This window comes from Eufriesea mexicana, unplaced genomic scaffold, assembly GCF_001483705.2.
Source record: "Eufriesea mexicana isolate 0111107269 unplaced genomic scaffold, ASM148370v2 scaffold7532, whole genome shotgun sequence".
Lineage (NCBI taxonomy): Eukaryota > Metazoa > Arthropoda > Insecta > Hymenoptera > Apidae > Eufriesea > Eufriesea mexicana.
Window position 1 is genome coordinate 285,943 of NW_016915332.1, and position 25,000 is coordinate 310,942.

The window sequence follows — 25,000 nt, forward strand, 5'->3', positions numbered from 1 at the left end:
TTCGCTTCTACTCGGCAGTCGGTTCTCCCACCATTAGATTATCCTCCGCTATACTACTGCTTTCCTCACCACGTTGCAATACGGGAACACGCGTATATGACTAGTCACTCCCCTATTCCTGCTTAACTTGACGCATGCGTGGAGTGAGGTAACAGGGGTAGGTGTAGTGGGGGAAGCCTGCACGAGGGTGTAGAGACTATGTGGCCCGCGGGCCGCCAGTTCCCTCACTAACGTGAACTTTGAAGAAATCAGCCAGATGTCGCTAGCTGTTCTTTCGGCAGTCTAACAACTGTCTCGCTATATAATCTGTTCGCGAGATCTTTTCTTTGTTACTTTGATTCGATGGCGTCATGCCATGCGTTTGTCGTTAGTCGTACTCCCGACTGTTATAGTAAGACATTAAAGGTTATGTTCAATATATACCTTTGTCATAAATAAAGTCTCATTATTCATTGGTACTGCGTGTACAGTGTTTCACAACACTTAAGAACGCACCCATAGACTCCAGATATAAATAATTGTCTCAATTATAAACATATATGTTGCCACTTAAATCAAAAAAATACATTTCCACGATATTTAATCAACAAAAATTACTTAAAGAGATCGATTACCGAGAAAAATCGACCAACAGCGACACAAAATTTATGGGAAGCAAGGAGACTAATTGTTTTGAGAGATGGAACATGGAGAAGACGTTTTTCTTGTTCACAAGGGATTGTTACGATCCTAGAATGTTATTCGGAAAAAAGTATCGGATCTGACTGTGAAATCGCTGTATTGGAAAATGGCGAATACTAGAAGACCATGCAAAATGCACTCAAGTTCCAAGATTGAATAATTGCAATAAAGCAAATAGGCAACTCGTGCAAGATAGAAGTGGATGAAGCGATAGAGGTTTGCTCGATCTGAAACGCTACACGAGACATAATATTTATCTTACATCGGAAATATAAAATAGTGAAACTTAGATAGGATAGAGTAGGTGGATTCGGTAGATAGTGAAACTCGTGAAGCTATCGTTGATCGATGCCCGTATAGGGACGATATTACGCTGACAGAGAAAGAGTGTATAGGGAACGTATAAAAACGAATGGGTATTCGACTTGGAAAAATAAAAGAAGCGAAAGGACTCGGAGAAAAGAAAAAATTAACAACGAAATTCATCGACGAACTAAGTGTTTTGTACAATAAGCGATGATTATTATTCAGCGAAAAGTTCAAAAGAAAATATGAGGAAATAAATATGAACTGCGCTGAAACATAGATGTTGCAAAAATAAAAATCCGCGGCATGAGAATCGCCTGACTGAATCGGAGATGTGGTGTAGTTATGAAGCGGCAAAAATCATCAATAAACTGCAAAATTATAATCATAAATTTCATGCAGATGTGCTAAAGACTGTTAGCTCTATTTATGAAGAATTGTGTGGCGATGAATTATTAGAACGGTGTACGAGTGGATTCATCTAACATCCGAGCTAGACTTTTAATAATACAATTCGGTGTTTGGATATAAAGAGTTTATTAAGCAGCATTACCCTCACTGAAAAAATCGGGAAAGAAAAATCAATAATTATAGCAGCTGATGTAAATGCCAAATCGGTTGCTTGGATCTCGAGAACAACAGATGAGAGAGGTTCACAGGTGTTGGACTTTGTTCTTGCAAACAATTTTGTACTGTAAAATAAACACGGTAACTCCCCAACTTTTGAAAGGTCGCACGGAAGTTCAAACATTGACATCAGCCTCACAACGTATAAAACTAACAAATGAATCCACGACTGAAGAGTCAGGTGAGTGAATACACCAATTGTCTTCACGTGGAGGAGTAGATAGAAACACCAGGACGCGAATCCTGGACCAGCAGAGGTACAATGTCGAAAGGGCCAATTGGAAAGCCTTTGGAACAAAAATCCAAACACTCTTTGACCAAACCCTACTGCGCCATCTTACTGTAGAATCCTCTGAAGTTGCGGCCAGACTGCTGGCAGATAACATTAAAGCATTGACACAGTTCCACGCAAGACGTCTGTTAGGCAGGGCCGGCGTGACTTTTCGCGGGGCCGGGTTCAAAAATTTTGCGGAGCCAGAATACATCTTATCCGATATGGTATCGGTAAATGGTATAGTATCATCATTCTGTAAAAAGTTAATCAAAATCGGTGTTTTCTAATTGGGTGATTTCCTTAACACCTAATATCTTCCGCACCCGTGTTGCAGTCGTATCAACCTTTGATGTCAACGTTTAATGGCAACGTTTAATGGCAACGTTTAGAACACGCTGCAACGAAATATTTCAATGCAAAGATGGAAGAGAAAATCTTGCACTCGTGTCAGTGTACAGCAAGCTGTACCATATCCAATTAATCCATAATCGATTAATGGATTATGCGATTGTATTTTCTACACACACCCGAATATTCAATCTACTATACAGGGGGTCTTGCAAAATGTCTGATGAATTTTCGTAGACCGCTGGGCCTTTCAAAATGCGGGGCCGGGTTCCAGTTCCGGGTTCCCGAAACCTGCCTCACGCCGGCCCTGCTGTTAGAACTGCCTCCTGTAGTCGGTGACTATAGTCGCCCGTAGTAGCGAAAGGGTTAAGCATCTGAGACAGAAGATAAATCGAGCCAGGAAGCAGATAAATCGGACCTGGAAGAAAAAATGAGTACAACGGGAAAATCAGAAAAAGCAACAGAAGGTGATAAAACTTCATCCGAGAAACAGGCACAAATGACCCTTAGAATATTATCTACGAGATAATGAGGGGAGGAGACGAATCGCCTTGTATTTCCTTTCTTGAGATGCCAACACCATCTACCGGAATTAGTAATTAATAGAGGTCCTGACTCTTTATTATAGGGGGACGGTGTAGAGGTGGAGGACAAAGAAACAAAAGAGCTCAGTGTGCTTAGAGGAAGCGTGAGGAGCGTGTGCGTGTAAAAGGCAAGAGCGTGAATGTTTTGTTAAAGTATTATTCTTTACAAATAAACTAATATAATAATTTGTGTAAGCTAAACCGAGTTTTCTTACAGGGGGATTAAAAATAACAATATATTCCATGCCTTGGGAAATGGAGAGGAAACTGCAGTGACACTTGAAAGTACGATGACTAAACTGCTCCAGAAAATGGTACCCGAATATCTTGATGATGGAGGTCAAGAAGAAGTGCTTGTTTAAACAAACTTAAACCTTGAAAAATTAATAACACTGCAAGAAGTTAAAGAAGAAATTGACGCTACCAAAATGGGAAAATCTCTAGGCTATGATAATCTAAACCCTAAAATTATTAAAGCCCTATGAAAAATAAATGAAAATATTCTTTTAAAAATACTAAACAATTGTTTTGAAGACTGGCATTTCCACAACGAAATTTGGAAAACCAATTCCGCACAGTACGTTCTGCAAAAACACCGCATTTTTTGCTATCGTCGTCGTATTATTACCAGTTTGATACTCCTATAACATTATGCGATGAATGTGCTGTTTTCATTATAGTAAGCTCCTTCGTTTCAATTAGACGAAAAATTGTACTGGTACTTGATCTGATAATGAGCTTGCCGACTGCTGCTTTTGAACTGTTGAACTCTCTAAAATAAGGTAAGCACAATGGCAAAAACGAACTGCGGGTCATTTGCAATTCCCTAAAAGGTTTAAATTCATCGACGAACTAAGTGTTTTGTACAATAAGCGATGATTATTATTCAGCGAAAAGTTCAAAAGAAAATATGAGGAAATAAATATGAACTGCGCTGAAACATAGATGTTGCAAAAATAAAAATCCGCGGCATGAGAATCGCCTGACTGAATCGGAGATGTGGTGTAGTTATGAAGCGGCAAAAATCATCAATAAACTGCAAAATTATAATCATAAATTTCATGCAGATGTGCTAAAGACTGTTAGCTCTATTTATGAAGAATTGTGTGGCGATGAATTATTAGAACGGTGTACGAGTGGATTCATCTAACATCCGAGCTAGACTTTTAATAATACAATTCGGTGTTTGGATATAAAGAGTTTATTAAGCAGCATTACCCTCACTGAAAAAATCGGGAAAGAAAAATCAATAATTATAGCAGCTGATGTAAATGCCAAATCGGTTGCTTGGATCTCGAGAACAACAGATGAGAGAGGTTCACAGGTGTTGGACTTTGTTCTTGCAAACAATTTTGTACTGTAAAATAAACACGGTAACTCCCCAACTTTTGAAAGGTCGCACGGAAGTTCAAACATTGACATCAGCCTCACAACGTATAAAACTAACAAATGAATCCACGACTGAAGAGTCAGGTGAGTGAATACACCAATTGTCTTCACGTGGAGGAGTAGATAGAAACACCAGGACGCGAATCCTGGACCAGCAGAGGTACAATGTCGAAAGGGCCAATTGGAAAGCCTTTGGAACAAAAATCCAAACACTCTTTGACCAAACCCTACTGCGCCATCTTACTGTAGAATCCTCTGAAGTTGCGGCCAGACTGCTGGCAGATAACATTAAAGCATTGACACAGTTCCACGCAAGACGTCTGTTAGGCAGGGCCGGCGTGACTTTTCGCGGGGCCGGGTTCAAAAATTTTGCGGAGCCAGAATACATCTTATCCGATATGGTATCGGTAAATGGTATAGTATCATCATTCTGTAAAAAGTTAATCAAAATCGGTGTTTTCTAATTGGGTGATTTCCTTAACAAACAATTAATGTGATTCGACAGAACAATTGTAGCAGTAATGGCGGGAGAAAAAAGAGATCAATTTTACCGACCGGCCGATCGTGTCATTCGAAGTGATCGCTTCCATGTAATGTGTTATGGAATATCCCGTCTTGGCATACCTAAATGAGCCGTGAGGTATTTCTAAGGTTTTCAACACGGTCATAAAGAAAGACTATTTTCGAGTTGGAATCTAGGAACATTTGGAGGGCAATGAAACAGATGTTCTTTTAAATCTTAATTTCGTCCACGTTCAATAGCCAAAAGACGTGTTATAAAACTCGGTAATTCCGAAGGGTCATTCCGAAGCTCCTCTGATGATAACTACTATCGACGCTTCGGATTTGGAGGAAGACAAAACCTATGACCTCACGCTTGCTCAGGAACCGTCTCACCCTTACCAAGAGATGGCGCGCCAAGGAAGCAAGGGTGCATGGAAGGGTAGTCACGACACTTATGATGCCACTGATTGGAAAATTAACACTTCTCGAAATAACCAATCAGCGCGCATCCTGGACACATAACAAAAATTGAATCTAAACGAACCGAGACTTCGGGGAGAAAGAATTGAGACTTCAATGAGTCAACATGGAACAGACAAACAGTGAGCTACCGTACAAATTTATCAGCGCCAAACCTTAAAACGTTTAGAGCACCCTACGCCTTAACTACGTAAAGGGGCCTTACAACCCCGCGAGTTGTCATATTTGAAGCATTATATTTTTGGTTTGATTTTTATATTATAATGAAATACGGTGCATAAATATGTAATTTAGAGGTTATAGCAACGATTTGTTACTTACTCGGTCTTTTGTTTTTTATTGGAATGATTTTATTGATCATTTTATAACGATACCCATTTTGGGACTTTTTCAAAAATATTAAATATGTTCAAAAGAAAACATAATTTGAATATAATTATACTGTTACACTATTATTTTGTGCATATATATATATATATATATAACTATGATAATCTAAACCCTAAAATTATTAAAGCCCTATGAAAAATAAATGAAAATATTCTTTTAAAAATACTAAACAATTGTTTTGAAGACTGGCATTTCCACAACGAAATTTGGAAAAGCAATTCCGCACAGTACGTTCTGCAAAAACACCGCATTTTTTGCTATCGTCGTTGTATTATTACCAGTTTGATACTCCCATAACATTATGCAATGAATGTGCTGTTTTCATTATAGCAAGCTTCTTCGTTTCAATTAAACGAAAAATTGTACCGGTACTTGATCTGACAATGAACTTGCCGACTGCTGCTTCTGAACTGTTGAACCCTTTAAAATAAGGTAAGCACAATGGCAAAAACGAACTGCGGGTCATTTGCAATTCCCTAAAAGGTTTATGATCCACTACCTGAACCGGCATTAATGTGATTCGACAGAACAATTGTAGCAGTAACGGCAAGAGAAAAAAGAGATCAATTTTACCGACCGGCCGATCGTGTCATACCGACGTGTCATTCGAAGTGATCGCTTCTATGTAATGTGTTATGGAATATCCCGTCTTGGCATACCTAAATGAGCCGTGAGGTATTTCTAAGGTTTTCAACACAGTCATAAAGAAAGACTATTTTCGAGTTGGAATCTAGGAACATTTGGAGGGCAATGAAACAGATGTTCTTTTAAATCTTAATTTCGTCCACGTTCAATAGCCAAAAGACGTGTTATAAAACTCGGTAATTCCGAAGGGTCATTCCGAAGCTCCTCTGATGATAACTACTATCGACGCTTCGGATTTGGAGGAAGACAAAACCTATGACCTCACGCTTGCTCAGGAACCGTCTCACCCTTACCAAGAGATGGCGCGCCAAGGAAGCAAGGGTGCATGGAAGGGTAGTCACGACACTTATGATGCCACTGATTGGAAAATTAACACTTCTCGAAATAACCAATCAGCGCGCATCCTGGACACATAACAAAAATTGAATCTAAACGAACCGAGACTTCGGGGAGAAAGAATTGAGACTTCAATGAGTCAACATGGAACAGACAAACAGTGAGCTACCGTACAAATTTATCAGCGCCAAACCTTAAAACGTTTAGAGCACCCTACGCCTTAACTACGTAAAGGGGCCTTACAACCCCGCGAGTTGTCATATTTGAAGCATTATATTTTTGGTTTGATTTTTATATTATAATGAAATACGGTGCATAAATATGTAATTTAGAGGTTATAGCAACGATTTGTTACTTACTCGGTCTTTTGTTTTTTATTGGAATGATTTTATTGATCATTTTATAACGATACCCATTTTGGGACTTTTTCAAAAATATTAAATATGTTCAAAAGAAAACATAAAACTTATCCGGCCAAAAATTTCAAAAAAAGAAATTTGGCAGTTAATACCTTCTTCTTTTCTGTTCTGTTCTTTTCTTTTCTTTAACAAAGTAACAATATCGTTATAATATTATATGTATTTTTATTCCAACTTGTACGGATACGAACACTCTTGTGACACCAATTTTGTTATAATGTCCTTAAAATCACATTTTTGTTATACTGACATATGTTTTTTATAATAAAATTTACATGAGTTAGAAAGCTTAGATATTCCAACATATATGTTCTCTCATCGGAATAATGTAACTTGCATTTTTAAGAAATAATAATTATTCAAGTGTAAAATTGGAGGAGTACGAATGCTCTTGAGACTCACTGTAGACAAAAGGTGTATGCCTGATATCAGTTATAAAAAAAAGTATAATCCGTAATATTAATTACCATCCCTGCTTATATTACTTCAATCACGCATGGATTTTTCAATTTCTGTAATTCCCCGATATAAAGAATTATTACTTCCAATATATTTCAAATCATAAAAATAAGACTTTTGGTATTTTCGTTGATTAGCTTCCTTCGTACTACACGTTTATAATATAAAATGGTATTTATATACGAAATATTTCTTAATACTTCAAAAAGTAATGAAATAATATTGATGATATTGATAATATTGATATTCCATTAATTCTTCGCGTTCAAATAATTTATCGCTTAAAAATTGAAGAACACACTTAAAGCTAAACTTAAGAATTCTTAATTTTCGTTGCAATCCTTTGCCAAATTGGACTTGCCATTCTGTATCATTCGAGTCTTCCTAATTTTCATGCATAAAACATATCACTTTGTGTTTTAATTTCATTTGACAAAAGTATATATCATGGATACGTTATTGATTAGAAAAATACGAAAATAGAATCATTTTTTATAGTGTTTCCGAGTAAGTACTTGACTATGAAATAATTGAAATGAAGTAGGGAATGCGACTTAATCAGTAGGAGATTATTGTTTATGTATAGTAACGCGAAATTTTAATTTAACTTATCTTAAGATTTTGGTTTTTTTCTTAACAGTAAGATAAAAATTATAAGATAAATGTAATTGTCATACGTCTTGTACTTATGAACCTAACCTAACTCTTTTCGAATACACTCTATGGATAATTTTGGTTTAAAATGTTTAAAAAATGGTTTATGACAGAGGGTAGGTTACTTTAATTTCGGTGAAGGGAAATTTATTTTGAAATAATTAATTGTATTCGTTGATACGAGATTTTAGTTGGTAGCTTAATACCTTGACTGCCACGTTGGTCATATATGACCGGCCATGGTTTCTCCTGTGACGCCACGGTGGTCATTGGTGACCTTAGCACTACTTAAACTACATTGAACAACATTGAATGAAAATTGGCAGTTAGTGCATTTTAAATATAACCACTAATTAGAAGATACTGTAGAGACTTGGGTGGTGGTTAAATAATACTAACTACAGGTAGCCCTCCTACAACACGGCCTCCTATAACACGGTTTCACTATAACACGATTCATAAATTGTGGGAACCCTCCTACAACACGGCATCCTATAACACGGTTTCGCTCTAACACAATAAGAAAATTGTAAAAACCTTTGGACAACACTGTACTTCTACATGAGCAGTGACGACGAAGAAATTTATTAAATTAAAATTGTGTTAAATTAAAATAATATATTTGCCTTTTTTTTGCTTTGTGTTGTACATACATTTATATTTTTAATAAAAATTAAGTTGTTTATGTAGAAACCTTTTTTTTGCTTTGTGTTGTACATACATTTATGTTTTTAATAAAAATTAAGTTGTTTATGTAGAATTAAAAAAAAATTTGTTTTTAGTAAATTTTCGGAACGTAACCTCACTTTTTGTACTGTGTCTGGATTTCACACAACACGACATTTTCTGGGAACCGATCTACGGTGTTATAGGAGGGTTACCTGTATTTATTAGTAATAAAATAATAATACAATAAGTGGTGACGATTAAGCCTACGAATATAGATATATCAACTACAACTACAACTACAACTTAACAACACAATTACAACTCGACTGTTTCAACTAAAATACAACTCTCTTCCAATCACTCTTCCCAAGAACTCTTCCTAAAAACTCTACACAAGAACTGTTCGCTAACAACTTTCGCCTTCCTTTATATCTTCCCCAAAAACCTCCCCCAACATAACCAAATATGGTTATGCTAAGGGCATGACGCATCGCCGGGGGTTTCCCGACCGACTTGGCCCTCGAACCCTCGGCGATCTTCCAAGCTAAAATCACCTATACACGAGGTGGAAATCCTGTGATACTACAATACTTTGAAATAAAAAGGGCCCCATTGAACAATTACAGATTTTTATTAGAACATCAAAAACATATTAGAACAAATCTTGCATCTAGCGAAACATGTGATTTCGACGTGGCAGTCAAAGGATTAAACATATTTCTGTGGTTGTAAAGGGAAACGTCGTGTGTCACATTTGAGATTATGAAAGTTCACTTGCCAATTGGCAAAATAAACGAAATAAGTTACATTTATCAGACAAAGTGAATAATCTTATATCTTTAAAATCTAATATTTAATTTCTACGTATCAAGAAAAGTAACTATAGTATATAAAGTATATAAAAAGTATATAAAAACTATAGTTTAAAGTATATAAAAACTACAGTGTATAAAATAAGTATATAAAATTTGTACAATTTGACAATTAGACGTATCTTTCTCCTATCCTATCTTTTTATTTTCTATTTTTATTAGTTTGTTTATACTATGATTCATTTTATGTGAAAGAAAATGAGAGAGAATAAAAATACATTCCAAATCTTTATTTTATCTGAAATTGTATATTGTAACGAAAGTTTTATAACTATAACAACCTACTTCAAATTCACTGGGCTCATTTTTCTTAGAACGTTTACTAATTATTCTTTTCCTTTTTTATTATTCGAATATGGAATATTCAAAACAGCAAAGTGAAAAGCAAGTAAAAAGAATAATCGATGTTCGAAATTTTAAATGGCGATATCTCGAAGATGAAAATGAGTGACATACGACGTTTTTCCTTACAATTTAACAGATTTATTGTTTTGGATACACGTGTGTAAATAAGTGCCCAAATATTTTTACGATTCTGGATATGTATCAACATATGAATAAATTTAATTAAACAGAAAATTGAATAGACTCTGAAATCTGGTCTAAACAATATGATTTATCATTATATTATCCCTTTCATCACTATCAGGAGATATATGTCCCATTTATAAAATCGAGCTTTAGGTGACATAGCACATCGTCACTCTTCCAAAATCTGCATGTCCTACCTGTATACTTGTACACTACGCCATATTTGAGAAAAAAGAAAAATAAGTATAGTACAAGAAAACAATGTAGAAAATGCAATCCGTACAAAACGACGAGAAATATAAGCAAACATACTATGCAGCTATTGCAAAGTACTTTTGTGAATGAATTCGTGTTTTAACCCTTTGCACTCAGGAGGCACCCTTCAGTCGCCATTTGATCAAATTTCGAAGATCGATGTTAATTAACCAGTTAGCTGTGCTAATTAACGCCCTCTTTTGAGAGCGCGCATCTATATGTGTCGCGAAAATCGAGCGATGACGAGTATACTCGTCAATCACAGAGTAAGTGTCGCTGTTAAAATATTGGATCAAAAAGATGAGTTTATTTTATAAAATTGACAATTTTATTACTAATATTTACTTATTTGGTTAACATCTATTCTCTTATTGGTTAGTTTTTATGGATATCTATGAATTTCAGTGACCGTCAAAAAATAGCTAGGTACTTCGGGCTAGCAGCCATTGATGGGCTCAGCGCCTGGTCAGCGTCACGCATTTGTCCCATGGCGGACCATCCCTGAAGGAACCCTATCATAAATCAGCTTTCCGACTTTTGCTTTTGCCCCTTTTACGCTTACATCTAAAAAACGTTATCATCGCGCATAAATAAATTCGTTACGCGAACTGATAAGCTGTTTCAGCCGGTTGCATACGGGGACGCGTGAGTTCATCTCAAATTATTCATATTTTTTATTTGTTTGTTTTATTCCAGCCTGGCCTCAAAATATTCTAAACATCTTGAAATTTGAGAATATGTTTTATTTTTCACAAAAATTACAATTTAAATAGCCAATGGTCGCTACTTTTTACGCACGACGAGTATACTCGTCATGACACAAAATCCTGCCACTTCTCCATGACGAGTATACTCGTCAATTACAGCTAACTGGTTAAAATTAAGATAATGGAACGGTGTGCGAGGTATCGAAATCAAATATTCTACGTGTCAATTATACAATTTCTTATTTACTGCTCAGAGTAATAGAGTCAGTTATATAACATCTTTGAACTCTTTTAGCAAGAAAATCATTGAGTGCAAAGGATTAAAAATTTTCACGCGAAATAACTTTGTAAGGTGTATAAAATACCATCTGCACAAATAAAACAGTTCTGATAGAAACATCAACCACAAAAATTATTCACTGGAAAATCCAATTTTATATTTGTGGATAACCCTTAAGGTCTGACGGGACAAATATGTTCCAGTAAAATACAAAATGTAAGGAACAGATAAAAATGGATATACATTTATGATCTAGTACAGAAGTTATAACAAAAATATAAATAAAACATTTTTCAAAGAATTAATTTGTTCACGAAAGAGATAAATTTCTTAAATGACCGCAGGTTCATCCACAAAGTATTACATAATAGGAAAATAATTATATTGTACCTAAGAATATACTATTATTTTTTATATTTTGAACACAATATTCCTCTCTCATGGAATCATTTGTTTTGCAAATATTTTCAAATAATACGAAAAAGTGACAAAAATATTTGAGACTCGAGATAAGCTGATTTAATTTCAATGTGTAATTAAAATAAATGTATCGCCAAGTACTCACAGCATCTGGAATCTCGTAATATTGCAGACGATGCATGTATGTTGCTGTCGACTGCATGGGTAGTTGAGAAAAACCACACTGAGGTTCGATCCAAATTTCGGAAATAATTTGAAAATCGCCAGAACCCTCAACGTCCTCTACACTCACTTCGCCATCTGCAGTGCCTAAATATTTTTATTATATTTATTAAAGTATATGCATATATTTTTCATTTTTTTAAATAATCAGTTCATTTTATCGATTTAAAATTTATTACAATATTTTTCATATGGTTCTAACACGATTAATCGAACAATAAATTATTTATAAAATACTTGTAACTTCATTGCATGCTATTTTTAACACCTTAATACTTAGCCGACCGATCAGGGAGATCTCCCATTTTGACCTTAGCAACGCGTTCCTCGTTTTCGGTTATTACTTACACTACCTCCATTTGTAGTTGTTCGCAATTACTGACGAACTGCTTCTATAAAACACAACATATAATAAAATTCACTAATTTTTAAGGCCCCTTATTCGGGTTCCCCGAGCACGGTGGAAACCGTATAGTTCGCTCTGGAGCGTGCGGTCGGCTAAGTGTTAAGTGCCCAGCCCCTTTTGTTTGCCGTTCTGTTCAGGCCCAAACTAGGCCGTCAAGTGGGCCACCGGTGTCGGGCGAAGTGTTCATAAAATTCGGAGATACTGTACCAATTGTTATAACAGGAATTCCCAAATGTTAGGTCCAAAGATGGCGAAGAATTTAACACCAAAAGTTAGCACCTTTTGGTCCTAGTCTGGGCCAGTTCCTGAGAACCGGCCGGGCCCGAACGGAAAGTCTAGCGTCGGTCCCTGGGGACCGACGTGGCACTTATCGTGTTAAGGAAGTTATTCAATACACGAATGTAAATTTTTTAATATTCTTTCTTACATCAAAGGTTTTTTCGGTATATAATAATATTATAAATTCAATTCATAAGATATGAAGTGCTTTCCAGATATCATAGATACTTTAGAATCGATTTATAAAGCATAAATCGATAATGTAGAATAAAAGAAACATTTTTTCATATAATATACATACTGTTAAATAATACAAATTTACAAATTCAAGTCTTAAAACTTGTTGATAAAAATATTTGAATAACGTCTTGAATCATAAATTGCATTTAACCAGATATAAAGGCTACGTTACTTTGTATTGATATTAAAATTTTAATATATATATACACCCATAATATTTTTAGAAATATAATAGAAAGTCCGATTGCATTGTTCTCAATATTTGAAAAATAACTGAAAATTTATATTTTATTAAATGTTAAACTACATTGAACAACATTGAATGAAAATTGACAATTAGTACATTTTGAATATAACCGCTAATTAGAAGATACTTTGAAATAAAAAGTGTCCCATTGAACAATTAAAAATTTTTATTAGAACATCAAAAAAATATTAGAACAAGTCTTGCATCTAGCGGTGCACTCTCATGGCGATCTGAGGGAAACATGTGATTTCGGCATGGCAATCAAAGGGTTAACCGTTTGAGTGCCACGGGTCATTATTGTTTCCCAATCGATATTTGCCAAGCGGCGCGATAGCGCTTGTCATATTCCGTGTCCAAAAATGCCGAGCGGCGCGATAGCGCTTCTCATATTCCGCGTTCACCAACCGAGCGCGCTGATTGTCAGCTTCGCAGCTCAAAGTGCTAGCACCTTTGGACACAAAATAGAAGAAGCGCGATCGCGCCGGTTAAATAGCTATGTTTCTAACAAGTAAGTGACGTTTTAAAAATTGTTCTTACCTTCGTCGGTATCTTCTTCTGATGCACTATCACGTTCTAATGTTGTAGTGGACATAACATGTGGCGGAAAAAGGATGTACTGAATAATACACGGATATGATGTATTACTTTCTCCAACTCCACGCATCTGTACTTCAAGAACCATATTTACGATACCAGCCGCTGAATAAGTGAAATTGAAACCCTCAGCTAAACGCATTCTAATATAAACATATACAATATTATCCTAAATTACTTCTTTAATAATGCAACCATAAACAAACTAAATAATTAAGATTAAGTAAAACTTCTTTCTGACATAATTAAAATAAATTCATATGTTTTTCAATTTAAACAAGTTAAAACCCAAATTACAGAAATGGGTGCTTTAGACGTACTATGCGTGGCTGAAAAGAAGTCATCTGAGAAACTTGTAGGACCGAATCCCCACCAACCCAACCATTCTAACGTCATGGCAGAAGTAGAGTAAAGCGCTTCCCTTATTGGCAGAACTGATCCCTTCCTATTAGCCCGGTCACAGAACACCATGTGACAAAGAAAGCGAACGAAGCAACGAGATAAAGTGAGACAGACGCAACAAATAGTTGCAAGAGCGTAGACTCATCCCAAAAACATATTAACTTCAGATTCTTCTGATGAACACATGATTATTTGCAATTACTAATTACTAATTAGCATCTTGATTAACTTTTCATTGCATTATGCAGCAAACGTGATGTACTATAAACATATTTTTTATATTTATGTTGTATCGTATGATTTTTTTAAACAGTTATCTAGTATGATGCAATTACATAATTAATTTATCATATAAAATACATCTTAAATTTTAAATCAATTTTCATAAATGATGTTAATTATTATTACTTTTGTGCTCCTTTACTTTATAAATCTTTGAGCTATTGTTATCTGATTCCTTATCCGACTCACTGCTTTGTATTTCCAATCCTGGGTCTTCAATTGCGTCTTCTATTATTCGAGTGTAAGAATTTTACGGATATCTTACGCCTATGTTAACGTATCACGTTACCGAACTTGGAGGTAGTAGTTTTGGGAGTGTCATAGAAAAGTGGGTATTACTAGTGGAATACCCCTCTTGACCCGCAACCGAACGAAATGACTTCTTTTCAGCCACGCATAGTACATGTTACGGGTAAACTATAAGAGCGGCTAAACCCAGAGTTATCCGTGTAAACTTTAAATTTCTCATGATTTGTAGGTTAATCTCAAAATTTACTTTGGTAAATATGCAGTTTAGTGACTTTGCCCTAAACGTGTTTTTTTTTTTCGGTTTTTTCACAAAAGGCTTTATTTGTATTTCAATAAGAAATATAAATCGGAGGAGCTTGAAGAAGTAATGTGCTTTTACTAATTTTTTGACAAAAAATATAAAATTGTTAAAAACTGCAGAAGGCGTGAGTCGATCCCTATGATTTTTGAACATGTTATAGAGAACGAGATTCTGAACAACTTTTATCTAAACAATAATTGTCGCTTGGCCTTAATTTCCGAGATATTTGCAAAAATTGTTCACTTTATTTCCTTTTTCAAGCTTCTCTGATCTATATTCCTTATTGAGACACAAATAAAGCCTTTTGTGAGAAAACTGGAAAAAAAGACGGCATTCACGTTGATAAAAATTTAGAGAGTTCTTTACATTGGGTAAAAAAATATGTTGTAAATTTTACGAAATTTTATAGCAAAACTGTATATTTTTTTCGTAAACTGTTATATGTTAAATCTTAATACTGACAAGATGTTTAAGAAAATGAAAAAAAATTTCTCCATTCAATGGTATCGAACTCTCCAGTATACCGTGTAAGAAGTTCAACCATTGTTACAACGCCAAACAGCTATTTAGTGAACGGTATGAACACAAATCCATATAAAGAAATAACGAATTTTTTATTTCAAATATTTAAAATAATATTGAGTGTTTGCCCCTATAATAGTATATTTTCATAAACAGGGCAACGAAATCTACCAAAGTACAAAATTTGAACTAAATCGATGACAAAGGCTTTGTATATTCCTTGTGAAATTACGTCTACTATGTGTTGCAGACAAGAAGTCCACTGTTTCGGCAAAGGGACGGAGGGGGGGATTCAATTCGCTCCAATTAACATGCTCGCTCTTAGTCCCCTCTCTTTTATGACACTACCGAACCCCCACTACCTTCGAATTAGGTAACGTTATACGTTAACATAAGGTATCCGTAAAATTCCTATACTCGAATAATATTATAATATTATAATATATTACAATCCTGTGAATATGAGAGTAACACTGTACGAGTGAAACATAATTATTTTCATTTATACTTCATAAATATTGAACAAATATTTAACCCTTTGCACTCGACGATTTTTTGGCTAAAAATGTATACGAGTTGAAAAATTTTCTGCTATAAGGCTGATGATATTTTTCTAGCAGTAAGTAAGAAGTCGTACCTCGCAGACTGTTACATTATCTTAAATTTGATATATTAATTAATATCGAGATTCGAAATTTTATCAAATGGTGACTGGAGGGCGCCTCTCGAGTGCAAAGGATTAATATGTGTATGAAATATAAATATACTTAAATAAAATTCGGAAATGAACATTCATCGGAAAAATTTGAAGTTAATGCTTTAGGAATAAGTCTACGCTCTTGCATCTATTTCTTGCGTCTGTCTCACTTTATCTCGATTGTTTCGTCTGCTTTCTTTGTCACACAATACTGTATGATCAGGCTAATAGAAAAGGATCATTCTTGTTAATAAGGGAAGCGCATTTACTTTACTTCTGGGATGGCGTTAGAATGGATGGGTTGGTAACAGTTGGTGGAGATCGGTCCTACGTTTTGCTCAGCGGAATTCTTGTCCGTACCATAGATTGTAATATGGTAGATACGACATTGTCGAGTGTGGAGAAGCAACCAATGACTGCGTAGCGGTAAAACCTCGTATGCACATTACCGAGAAATATTATCTCGATCTAATCGAATTGAAAACGGTTTCGATAATTCTATTCCATAGTTTCTTCTTCAGAAAAGCGCACACAATACGATACTATATAACAAATTGGTGCCAGATAAAGAAATTTTTTTAAAAATGCCAAAATAGTGCGTAGAAAATATTCTCGGAGGTTTATTTTTAAACTTTGATGATCAATTACAATTATTTAGAAGCACAAATAATTATAATTATTGACATTAACAAATACGGGATATTTTCACCCAATTTTTAAGATGAGAATGAATCATCTAACGTTTTTACTTTTTGTACAATACTTCATTTTAGCCAAAAATCGTACCTTTTTAGGAAAACTCATATTTTTCGAAAACTGACGATGAAAGCAATTTCGATTATGAATTCGTTTTCGGGAAAGTAAACTCTATAAGAATTACTAAGTAGATATTATAGATTGAAATTCTTGTTGAAGAGTGTAATCTGTGGTAAACGAAAATTAAAGTCCAGTACCGATCATAGCAACTTTTTAGATTTAATTGATTAATTATATAAATGAAAAGACATTTAAATGTTAGAATAATGTTCGAACTTTATTTCCTCACACACCCCAAATAAAATATTGATATTTTTTTGATCTATGCGTTCAACTTGCAATGTCAGATATTTTTCTGTGAAAAATGTTAAAGAGCTATCCTCGAATTTATATCAAATCGTCGATTATATTTATAAATATATTTATAAATATAAAAAATGTATTCGACATTAATACGTACAGCACTAGGTCGGCACTGCACAATACACATGAAAACATTTTAGATCATAATATATTAATGTACACAAAACTTAAAAAATTAGGATTGTTTATTGTTCTTAATAAATTAGAGATACCTACAAGAAAGGAATAAAATCATTTACTTATGTCAAAAGCAAAATATGAACACTGAAAAAAGCTCAAAGATATAAACATATTTGTAAAATGCTTCATAAAATCGAAAACCACAGACAAATATACGACCTCGAACTATATAGCATACATCTAAAATATTGATTCATTTTTGCAATAAAAGTGATAATATCTAGTGAGGGAAGCAAAAACTAGCTTTGTTTGGTACTATAAGTTGATTGGTACTGCACGACTTCCCTCTATATGTACTTATATTATTTTCAACATATTCTTTTAATTATTACTACTATTTTATACTACTTTTAAATACATATTTAGGTGTATATTTAAATACACACATTAGATACACAAGTATATAGTTTCAATATTAATATTCTTTTGTATCATAGTTATTCACAATATATTAAATGATAATCAATATTTTTTATATACTTAAACATGGAAAAGATAACAATGAGAAATATTAATATAAGGTACTTACTTTGTAATTGTAGAAAGAATCCTTGCAATTGCAGTTATATTCAACCTTGGTAATACAATTCCAGGAATGGTTTGTACAAACGGTCGTTTCACGTACCAAAGCCATCGACTGTGATATAAGTATCTAGACAAACTAGTTGTCAAAGTTCCACCTAACATCGGTGTAACTTTACTCGATGTGGTTTGAGTTCCATCAGGAAATACAACTGAATTCAAGTCAGTTGGCATTCGCTCGTATCTGATTAATATCTTTTCCAAAGATTTATGAATGATAGTACAAGAAGGTGTTTCTTTCTGTTCTGTAGGTCTATTTGGTAAAGTAAGTTTAGATAATCGATCTAGAAGATCTACAACAACATTGTGTCGAACAACTCCTTCTGTGCCAGCTGCGAATGCAATATTAAGAATAACACAGAGAGCTTTGCAGTTGATACGAATCAATGAAAATGAAACTGGAGGTTTATCAGCTTCTCGATAAATAAACTGTACATATGTATGATTTTCAACAAGGACAAAGGTTGCCCAATTTTTTAACATGGCATAGAGGACGGCAGCTGCCTGGCGGCTTTGAACACATTGAAAACGACCACTTTGATTTGCTTGGTGTAAATGCCTTGGCAATGGTCTATCGTGTGATAAAATAAGTGTTACTCTTTGTGTATGCATCCAACGAGCCCATTGTAAAGGATTTAAAGACACTACAGGTTGCCAAATTTGTCCAAATTGTGGGCATGCAGCATCACTGAAAATAAATATATATATATCAAATTTTTAAATAAACTTAGCTTTTGTTTATTTAGGATGTATAAATATTCAATGCTATAAAACTTTATTACATATATCTATCCATTTCTTTACTCATAAGTGTGCTTTCCAATTTATTAATTCTCAAAAATTATTGTAATAAAAAATTACATTTTCAAGTATACCTAAGTTGCACTGTACTAGGTGAAGGATAAGCTGATAGATAAAAAACTGGCATGCCACTCCTAATAGTGTCTGGTACACTATACCAAGTCCAACCAAATTCAGGAAACCAACTGAAGTGTGCAAGCATACTGTCACTTTCTGTTAAAGATGTTAATGTTGCCCAAAATCGATTGACAACACCTTGTCTATATTGAGATTTCAATGGCTTTTTGGACAAACATGTAATATCATGTAAAAATTCATAAGGAGCTGCAACAAAATGTTTTCATTTTTTATAAATAATTAAACACACATTTACTCCTATTCTTATAAATATGTATATTTATCAATTTAAGCAAATATATATGAAATTTTTCAAAACTGTAAATGAGGAGAAATTATCGAGTAGAGATAACAAATTGTGAAAAGTATATTTTTAACCTAATAAATACTGATGTTATTTCATTCTTTCAGTAAAAAGTTAAAATAGATGTAGCTATTGAACATCTATTAACAAGTAATCAAAGTTTCAATCAAATTTTAACTATCAAAGTGAATATTTTTTTATCTGCTTACTAACATGAGTTTAATCTCATGACTCTAATTAATTATTAGAGTTTTAGTAATAATTAATATTATTGGTCACAATATTTCCTTAACGTCTGATTATATTATTCATATATTCAATTTTAATATATTTGACTCCTACATGAAATGCAAAATGAAATATACTGGAAACTAAAATTATAATATAGTTTAACAACTATTATTATATTATTATAAAATAAGAATTCTTAATTAGTTATCTACAAATTATTGGAATCAATACAATGACATTTCTTGCTATATTAACAAAAAAAATTATTAATATAACTATCTCTAAATAAATTATCAATAGAATTAATACAGATAGAACATTTTTGGAAAAATTTTCTGTCATTCCAGTCTTTTATACCTCTTTTGCTTAAAAGGTTATTACATCAAAAATAAATATTTAAAAGAGTAATAAATAGTAAAATTTTGTGTTTTCAATTATTAACAATTAATCATATAATGTTCAAATATTACATATTACTTACAATGATATATAGAAAATAGATGATGCAATACCATAACTACTTATATTTCTATATCATTCTTGTACCTTTACATACTCTATTCTAATACATCACACCATTATATGATGTATAAGTAAACAATCATTATTAATGAGTCATTAATAAAAAATTCTTTGTCTTTTACTTAGTTTTGTACAATATTTGAAAGCTTAAACCTAAGCCCTAAAATAATAATAATAATAAATTTTTGTTTTAATGTACCTTCTATAGTAATTGTATACTGTATTATATTAGATGCGGATAATGATTTTGTTAACCAAGGACACGATACTATGTATTCCAATAATACACTAGATTTCCATAACAGTACAAAGCAAATTTCAAGTACTTCATCCCTCACATTGGCACGTTTTATCAAATATCCTTCTCGAAGACGACAACATAATAGACTGCTTAATGTGCAGGTAACCTTATCCTCGACCTGCTTTTTTTGTAAAAGTTGCGTAGATTTTTGTTCGTAAAATAATAAATTCTTAGAATGCCAATTTGAATAATCTGGTACAACGTTACAACATACTTCACGATATAATTGCCAACATAAAAAATTTTTATGATAAATATTCATTTCTGTCTCGTTTAAATGAACCTGTAAAAATGAATTAATTTTTAAAGTATATACAGAATACTATCTCTTATTCGGCTCCACAAATTAACTAGATTTTTGCCATAAGAACCAGAAAAAGTAACCGACATATTCAATAAACATAATTAAATTACCATCAATATATGTATTTCTTACTAAAAAATTATGCAACTTTGTATCCACAAATAAATTTAACTGAAGAAAACAAATGAAAATTATTAATTTTATATCCAAATAAATATTCAATAAATATTATTTGTTTACGTACATACATTATTTGTCACATTTAAATTTTTGTTATGTAACTAATAAACATTATACATTTTTTTTATTTGATTAGCCTAGTTCCATAGGAGCCGATTAAGAGAAAGTTTATTACATGCTATTAAAGCTACTAATACTATTAGTACAATATCGTTAAATTAAATTATAACAAAAATTTCTTTCTTCCAAAAAGCGTAAATTTTGTATAAATTTTAGTAAATATATATTGTATATCGTGTGTTACTTAAGATATACACAGTGTGTAAAAATTATCTCGGTATAAATTCAAATAGTTCTATTACAAAATTGCTTTATTCTAAACAACTATTAATTAACTACATATAATGTTCAAACAAATATGGCGGAGAAATTTTATAAAAATTCTCTTCTTAAATACTGTTCGGTAACACTGAACTAAAATATCATACTAAATTTCAACTTACAAAGAAATAAATAGAATAAAATGTATCCTAATATTTTGCTACGTACTGTATTCGGAAAAACACATTTGTATTGTATTGGAAGAAATACAATTTTTAGAAAACACATCGCTCACTGTCGCTTCAAAAAGACAAATTCGAAGTGAAATACATATTAAGATTATTTTGTAAACTATTTTATATTTTGTCTTTCTTTGTATTTCAATTATTATGATTCATCACTAGTCCTAATTTAATAATTTAGAAAATTATTAATATTAACTATTTCAATAATTATTTCACTATCCAAAGGGAAGTGACAACTACTGGAAAGTACTTTAGACGAAGATTTCCATCGGATTTTTTTCTAATATTTATATCAAAATGCAAAGTATCTATAAAAAGCATCAAAATATATATGTAGGATTGGAAATGACTATGGCCTTGAAAAATGTCGGGAGTCTTTGAACTTAGAACGAAGGTGACCTTAGAACGCGCGAGAAGATCGAGTGGATGTGTATGTATAATGTTTAATTAATTATAATGCTTTTGTATTGTATAATGGTTTAAATAAGGGTGCAAGGGCGCAGGCGAGTCAGTGTGTTAATCAGTGTGTAAGCCAGTGTGTACTTAACACGTTGACTGTCACGCGCATTTTACGTGGATTGCCCATGGCGCCAACATGAATATTTTATTATGCGATGCATATTATGTTGAAATATTATTTACAACAGATAAGGTGAGTTGTATAATCGGGTTTAATGTATTTTTCGTGATAGGGGTCACCGGTGACCCCCGCGGCGGTGTAGACCATTTTTGCTATTATCAATTGTTTAAAAAGCCACTCGAAAAAATATTTCAATTCCCGATTTTAGGATGAAGTTAGCGATGTATTTAGTGAAATGTTTCGATGACGAAGATTGCATTTCATCGAGCAATTACGTACAAAAAAAACGTCGTCACGAATTTAAAAAGAAACCTGGAAGTGTGCGAAATGTAAGGCGATTTTGCAAAGTGTGCTATGAAAATAATTCAAATCAGCTAGGAAGAATGAGAGCAAAGAATTGCACTAAAAAAGTGGCGACATATTGTGCCGACTGTTTTGGTTCACCTTTTCTTTGTATAAATAAAATTATTTTTGCATGTTCTGTATGGCATTAATTTCTTCGAACCATTAAAGTAACAATGGTACTATTTAAAAATTTATCAGAATCGATATTTACTCTAATTATGTATTTTTACTAATGGTCAGGTCGCCGGTCACCGGTGACCCCCATGGCAGTCAACGTGTTAAACCAGTATGTAAGAAATCCAAGTCAGTCTAAGAAAGATCAGAAGAGCGTGCCCATAGCGAATCTCTCTTGTTTCATAGTAGTCAATCTATTTATAAGCTTATTTTATTCTATTAAAAAGCCAATAATACTATCTTAACCACTTGCGCTAGAAAGACGTGCCACGCACGTCGAGATGCTTTTGTTCCAAAATTGCCAGCGACGTGTACACCACGTCGATAGGCATTTATCACAGAAATAAAAATGACGTGAGCTGCACGTCGGCTAACAACCAGATCGTTCATTTCTCGAGCTACAGTTCCAGAATGCACGCGTTGCATTGTGTAATTTATATCTTGGAAATATTTCAAAATCGATACAGTATCTCGCGGCGCCAATGTGACACCTTACGGCGTGTTATACTGTAGTGCACGGCACCGCAACCGTGAGTTTATTGGTAGCGCAAGTGGTTAAGTCAATCCACACAAAATCCGATCCTGCATATATTGAAAGTGAATACAAGCATGTTGAAATTTCTTTATAACAAAAACATATTTATTGATAATAAGACTAGTATAATGAGTACTCGAGTATACAGTAAGGTAATGATATAAAATAACTAAACAGAAGTGTCTTGCTCTGACACTATGCTCCGTTTAACGAGAGAAGGTAGAAAATATAAACAAAACGTTCACGTGATCAGTACTATGACTGAATATGGCTGCCAAACATCGATGTTCAGGAACAAATAATGAAGAACACTTGCCGATGGCCTCTGCATGCGACTCCATTTTCTTTTCTTTTGCGCAGGTGTCAGAAAAAGATGTTCTAGACCTGTTCTGACCACGCGTCCTTCGTATGTAATTGTTTATACTTTCTGCCAGTTCTCATTGAACGAAGAATAGGAACCTTAGACAAGTGGCACATCTGGTAGTTGTCTTCTACCGTTACCCTCTAACGAAATAAAATTTCCTGGTTAAAAAATTGTGATTTTTATTCAATTAGTCCGAAAATTGTTTAGACACACTGTGTAGTTATATACAATATACACTACCAACCAAAAGTTTGGTATCGCTATAGATTTTATTGAACATAAAAATTAAAAATGAAGTCAACTAATAAGAATTTTGCTACCTTAGAAAATACTTCAATCAAAACACAGTCGAAGTGAAGAAAATTATTATCGTGCATAAAATTAATTTTACATTAATGTTAGAATTAGCCAGAGATAGAAGAACCTATATAGGTTCAGAAGGGAAAATGATTCTACATTTTCTGCCAGTACTATACGTATATCATATTAAATAATACTTATTATTAAATATCATATTTAATAATAAACGATAAAAATATCATATATCATCTCCAAGGTTTCCAATGAAAAGTAAATAAAATATTTGACATAATTATTTCTATGAATAAAAATATTTAATAATAATGCAATGTTTAATATGTTTGTATTTAAGTATACAAATAACGTGATAAAATATTACGTACGGAATATGGAATAAAAGACATATAAGTACCCAACGTAGCTCTTGAAATAAAATGTAATAAATCTTGATATGGGACTAAACCATCAGCACAGTGAGGATGATATGTGCTTCCAACATGTAGAAAACTGCATGCAATTGTTGTTGCACGTAACTGTTGTATAACAGAATCTAAGATATGAACATCGGTATTGCCTACTATACCATCCGACACGATTATCATATCTAAAAAGTTCAGTACCATTCTAATTAATTCATATTGTTTCTTACTTTAACCTTTTATTATTAGTATAATACAAGGTGACTTTTTTAAATGAATGTCACAAAATTTACAATTTTATATCATATTTTAAGACTAATAAAAAGGGCTTAATAAATAAAGATCTACAAATTATTTGTTTCAAATATTGTTGATTTAAGTCCCAAAATATCATTGGGCTGGCAAGAAAGTAATTTCGGTTTGCATCAGTAAATAATGTTATGCTTGTTTAGTTATTCTTTTGTCAATGTTAAAAATTTTTTCTTTTGAGATGTGGTAGTCGATACCTTTAGGTTGCTATTTCGTGAAATTCCGTGTAGTTTCGTTCATAACTGTCAGTTCACGGTCAGTCTTAACATGGAGTGCAAAAATAAGCATTTTCGACACATTTTACTTTTTTATTTTCATAAAGGCAAGAATGCGGCTGAGGCTCACAAAGAGATACGAGAAGTTTATGGTGTTGATTGTTTAACAGAACGCACGTGTCAGAATTAGTTTAAAAAATTTCGTTCTGAAGATTTTTCACTGAAAGATACCCACAACGTTCTGGTCGACCTTCTGAGATTTACGCACTTGGTTAAGTTTT

The 25,000-nt window shown here is 33.3% G+C and overlaps 1 protein-coding gene across 1 annotated transcript in view; it reads right to left on the reverse strand.

Moving 5' to 3' along the window:
- The window catches only part of LOC108552626 (protein SZT2), a 103,838-nt gene that overhangs the window by 58,101 nt on the left and 20,737 nt on the right, over positions 1-25,000 (reverse strand). The window contains exons 5-10 of the mRNA XM_017907267.1: positions 24,160-24,380; positions 20,327-20,711; positions 19,028-19,277; positions 18,100-18,840; positions 13,762-13,961; positions 11,976-12,139 (exon numbers count right to left, since the gene is read on the reverse strand). Of these exons, the coding sequence (XP_017762756.1) occupies positions 11,976-12,139; positions 13,762-13,961; positions 18,100-18,840; positions 19,028-19,277; positions 20,327-20,711; positions 24,160-24,380 (1,961 nt within the window). The remainder of the gene's footprint in view (positions 1-11,975; positions 12,140-13,761; positions 13,962-18,099; positions 18,841-19,027; positions 19,278-20,326; positions 20,712-24,159; positions 24,381-25,000) is intronic.